General features: G+C 45.3%; 1 protein-coding gene across 1 annotated transcript; it reads right to left on the reverse strand.

Moving 5' to 3' along the window:
* Positions 1-1,669: 1,669 nt before the first annotated feature.
* On the reverse strand, positions 1,670-3,518 carry LOC123257556. The gene is made up of 3 exons (XM_044717137.1): positions 3,154-3,518; positions 2,954-3,063; positions 1,670-2,754 (listed from the first exon to the last, which is right to left on the reverse strand). Exons 1-3 carry the CDS (start codon positions 3,516-3,518, stop codon positions 1,670-1,672), a joined length of 1,560 nt encoding a protein of 519 aa, XP_044573072.1.
* Positions 3,519-4,594: the final 1,076 nt, after the last annotated feature.

Genomic DNA, 4,594 nt, shown 5'->3' on the forward strand with positions numbered 1-4,594 from the left:
AATATAGAGATAAGAATCTCTATTGAGCGACAATAGACGCAACACAGAAAAAGATGAAAAAGCAGAGCAGAGCTATGCTTGGAAGAAAATTAATAAATATATTATTTTACCTCGAAATATACCACTGCACACGCAAAGCGATCCGGATATATGAATTATGGGGGCAAGTTGGTTTCAGAGGCTGAAAAAAAAAACAGATTTTTGCGATTTTTTATTTCATTTCTGAGTGAATATAATTATTCAATTTTTTTACACGATACATTGCTATATTTCGAGAGTATCTAGGAATTTTTTTAATAAGAAATAATTATTATTTATCCTGTGACGGGCAGTCGGCCGGAGTCGTTGCAAAAAATTATTATCTTGCGGTGCGTAAAGTCTGGCCTTACAGTGTTATCGGAAATAAAAAAATTGAATTGATTTACTTAAAATATTAGTTTCTTGTGCGGATGAACGAAACCATTTTGAAAAATATGCGATTTTTTTGAATTTTTGGTGCGGTTGTAAAGTCGGAGGTACCATTTTTACATAAAAATTAGCCCATTATTGCCCGTAAAAATGGTAAAAAAAATTTTTTTAAAAAAGCGTTTGTTCATCCGCAAGTATTTATAGTATGAAAGATGTGTGTTCGTCCGTAGAGCGTTATGCGGCAACTACGTCAAACTTGAACTCGCGGGAGTAACGGTAGGTCCCGGAGTCGTAGTCAAAGAACGTAAATAGTCTGATTTAATTTACTTGGATTCTGCAAGGGACTGCTCGGGTTGACCAGACGCTTGCTGTGATCAGGCTGGAGTTGATGTGGGGTGCTTGAAGTCCTTGGCTACTTGTCCTCAAGTACCGGTGGTATGGTGGTTCGGCTGAGTTCTTATAGGCCGGTCCTACTGGCGGTCCGTTTTACGGGAGCAACACTCGAAGTAGGTTGGGTAACGCGGGGTCTGCTGGTGGTCCGTTTCGCAGGAGCAACACGCGAAGTAGTGAGGTGACGCGGGGTCTACTTGTGGTCCGCTTCACGGGAGCAACACTTGAAGTAGACTCATATGCCATGGGGGTTCTACTTGTGGTCCGTTTACACAGGAGCCACTCGAAGTAGAGAGCTGTTTTAGAGTCCAAACTTGTGAACCGTTTTACACAGGATCACTCGAAGTAGGTCAGTTTTAAGTGCCGTAGTCCAAACACTGGGTAACGAGACAATTCACTCTGATTTCGCAACTATTTTTATTTCAGAAGAACATTTTTTATATAAGATGCTAAATTATACATACTTAAATCTAAGGAAGGTCAATGTTATGGACGTGCTAAAACTAATGTTAATGCAACCCACCTCTGAGTCTGCTAACTCAGATTGCTTGTTTATGCATTGCTAGTACATGCTTGGTTTTTGCTTGGTTTTGGTCAGCTGGTCATTCTTCTTGATGATAATGCTGATTTCTGCTTCTGGCGCCGTCTACTAGTGCTGGGTTATTAGGTTGGATATTGTTTATGCTTATTGCTAATTATTACTAGGTGTGCTAATAGGTTAGTGGGTTGTATTGCAACATGCTGATGTGTATTGGATTAAATTACTAGTGTGCATCTAGGGTAGTAGGTCTTGGCAATAGGTGCCAACATTCTCCCCCCCCCATTGAGGTACTCAAAAATAGAGGCTGTTGTGTCATTCTATGCACCACTTTCAGTATGTCTTTTGATCATGTCGTTGCTCTTCTTTCAGGTTATTGGTCCTTACTACGGTCGTACATAGTGGGCCTGTCATGATCGGGACTCCTGTATACTGGAGTTTATGGACGAATATTGTCGCAGCCTCCGGTTCCGATGTCAACTTCTGGTACGATGGCCGCATCATGCCTCGCGGCGGTACCCCCGCCTCTCTAGGAATGGAGGACCGCGACCTGATTCTCGTGGAGTTCCGCCCGTCCCCTCCGCCCTCGTGCAGTTGCTGGGGTGTCCTCACACCCCTGGCACACCCTGCCCATGCGGCTACGAGGATCGCTACTCCCAACATTATTACCCCGGAGTATTGATGAGCCAGATTCCAGCCTGCCTCGTTGTCCACATCTTCCTGCGTCTGCTTCGTCCATGTTTTTAATCCCTGCACCTCTGCATGTAGTCGGTCTAGCTGGTCCAGTGTTGACTCCAATTGCCCTTCTGTGGTCTTTCGTGAACATAGCTCCCTGACATCTTTACTGTTCCTGATGAGTTGAATTGACACACAATCTGGCCTGATTGTCAGTTTGCCCACGCCTTCGATGATGATTTGATCTTTTTCGGCTGAGCAGACATAGGTCATTGTTATTGGCTTTGTGGTCCCAAAGATCCATGCATTCTGTTCTGTCAATTGAACCCAATAATTGGTCCCCTTGATTGGCTCTGGTTTACACTCCCCTATCCGATGTCTTGATAGTGCTGCCATTGTACACGAAAGTTGATGGGCATCCGGGCCAAAGAGTGTCTGCTTGAATTCGCATACCTTATTTCCGTTCGTCCCGCTGATGCACTGCTGAAGGTGTTCTAGACTGATTGCGAAGTGATGTTTTCGGTGGTCATCTATTGCCAGATATCTAGTTTCCGTCTTGGTTATCACCAAGCCTTCCCTCGTTATTTGAGGAATTGGCTCCATCCGATACACCGTGAATTCGTCTTCTTCGACCAATGGGATGCTCGTATGGAAAATTAATAAGTCTTCGGTTTCTTGTACCCGAGTGGTCGCGAGCCGATATACATCTCGAGTTGTCTCACTAGTGATGGGTAGTCGTCTTCCTGGTGGAAAGTGTGTTTGTATTTTTGTAATCACCTGTTTTACTTGTTCCACCGAAACCAACGCAGGGCTTAGTTTTCCTTCGTGTGCACCGATTAGTACATTCAACACTGCATCCTGGACTCGACGAATGTGGCTTGCTACGACGACCAATTCTGAGACTGCATGCGGAAGATACCGATCAGCCGCATGGCTTCTCACCTTGATTCTGGCCAGACTGGCTTCTAAGTCCTGCATCCTCTTCTGAGTTTCGATCGTCGTCCTCCTCATAATGTTGATGGTGGTATCCAAAATTGACGTGTGGTTGTCCACTATTTTATAAGTGATGCTTTCTTGGGCTCTTAGTTTGCCAATAATCTCTTTCATCCGTTTGGCATATTGATCATCGAGTATTCCGAGACCATTCGCGATATCGTTGATGATGCATTAACTGATCTGCATCTTGGATTTTCGCCACTTCCTGTTGCAACGTTTGTATGATCGTGGGGCAGACCTCGTATGCCGTTGGGCACCATTTTTTTATAGATTGGATACCTTGTTTAACTGTCTCGATTTCTCGTGCCAATTGACTGAGGTCAAAGAATGCGATGAGTGTCCACTTGGCAGATTTGATTGATATCCTATCGGTGGCTTCTATGATGGTCCCGGTCACGTTGTTAATTGGAATGATGGCCACAGGGTTAACGGCCTTCCTTTCTGGTGGTGTTGAGGTGGGCAGAGTCAGTCCGGGTATCACCCAGACGAGTATTATTGTTAGGAGAAGCATTTTTTTTTATTGATTGGTTTCTTCCTTCTGATTGTTGATTGGTAGCACCGCCAGTCGATGTATAGACCATGTTATGTTGCCGGATGTTGTTCGTATTTCTGCAACTCGGATCTCGCCGTCTTTACCAGGATGGACTGCTACATTCGTCCGAGGGGCCAGTTCAACGGAGCGATGTTGTCTTCCTTTATTATAACCAGATCACCAATCTTTACCGTCGTACAACTTCTTGTCCACTTTGACCGATTCTGTAACTCATGTAGGTACTCGTGGCTCCAGCGTGTCCAGAATTCTTTTCGTAATAGTTCGAGACGCTTCCACCGAGTGAGTAAACCTGTGCGTCGGCTTGATTGGTCAATATCGTGTGATGCCGTTAGAGGTTCCCCAATCAGGAAATGCCCTGGCGTTAATACCGTAAGATCCCTTGGACTGGAAGAGACAGATGTCAACGGGCGAGAATTTAGAATGGCTTCAATATCGATGACTATGGTTTCGAGTTCTTCATGAGTTAGTGTGGCGGTATATAACATTCGTTTCAATAGATGCTTTGCTGATTTTACTGCGGCTTCCCACAGACATTTCCTGATTGGGGATCACGTCGGGGTCACCAAATGTGCGTACGTACAGCGTTATGTATCGCGGGAGTATCGGTAGGTCCCGGAGTCGTAGTCAAAGAACGTAAATAGTCTGATTTAATTTACTTGGATTCTGCAAGGGACTGCTCGGGTTGACCAGACGCTTGCTGTGATCAGGCTGGAGTTGATGTGGGGTGCTTGAAGTCCTTGGCTGCTTGTCCTCAAGTACCGGTGGTATGGTGGTTCGGCTGAGTCCTTATAGGCCGGTCCTACTGGCGGTCCGTTTTACGGGAGCAACACTCGAAGTAGGTTGGGTATCGCGGGGTCTGCTGGTGGTCCGTTTCACAGGAGCAACACTCGAAGTAGACCGGTATGCCGCGGGATCAACTTGTGGTCCGTTTACACAGGAGCCACTCGAAGTAGATAGCTGTTTTAGAGTCCAAACTTGTGAACCGTTTTACACAGGATCACACGAAGTAGGTCAGTTTCCAACGATGTTCAGTG

The sequence above is a fragment of the Drosophila ananassae genome, chromosome XL (assembly GCF_017639315.1).
Source record: "Drosophila ananassae strain 14024-0371.13 chromosome XL, ASM1763931v2, whole genome shotgun sequence".
Taxonomy (NCBI): Eukaryota; Metazoa; Arthropoda; class Insecta; order Diptera; family Drosophilidae; genus Drosophila; species Drosophila ananassae.

Coding starts and splice junctions, on each gene's coding strand:
- LOC123257556 (XM_044717137.1), bottom strand. CDS start 3,518: ATGCTTCTCCTAACAATAATACTCGTCTGGGTGATACCCGGACTGACT. Junction 3,064..3,153: donor CATCAACGATATCGCGAATG/GTCTCGGAATAC, acceptor CTTATAAAATAG/TGGACAACCACACGTCAATT. Junction 2,755..2,953: donor CCAGTCTGGCCAGAATCAAG/GTGAGAAGCCAT, acceptor ACTTTCCACCAG/GAAGACGACTACCCATCACT.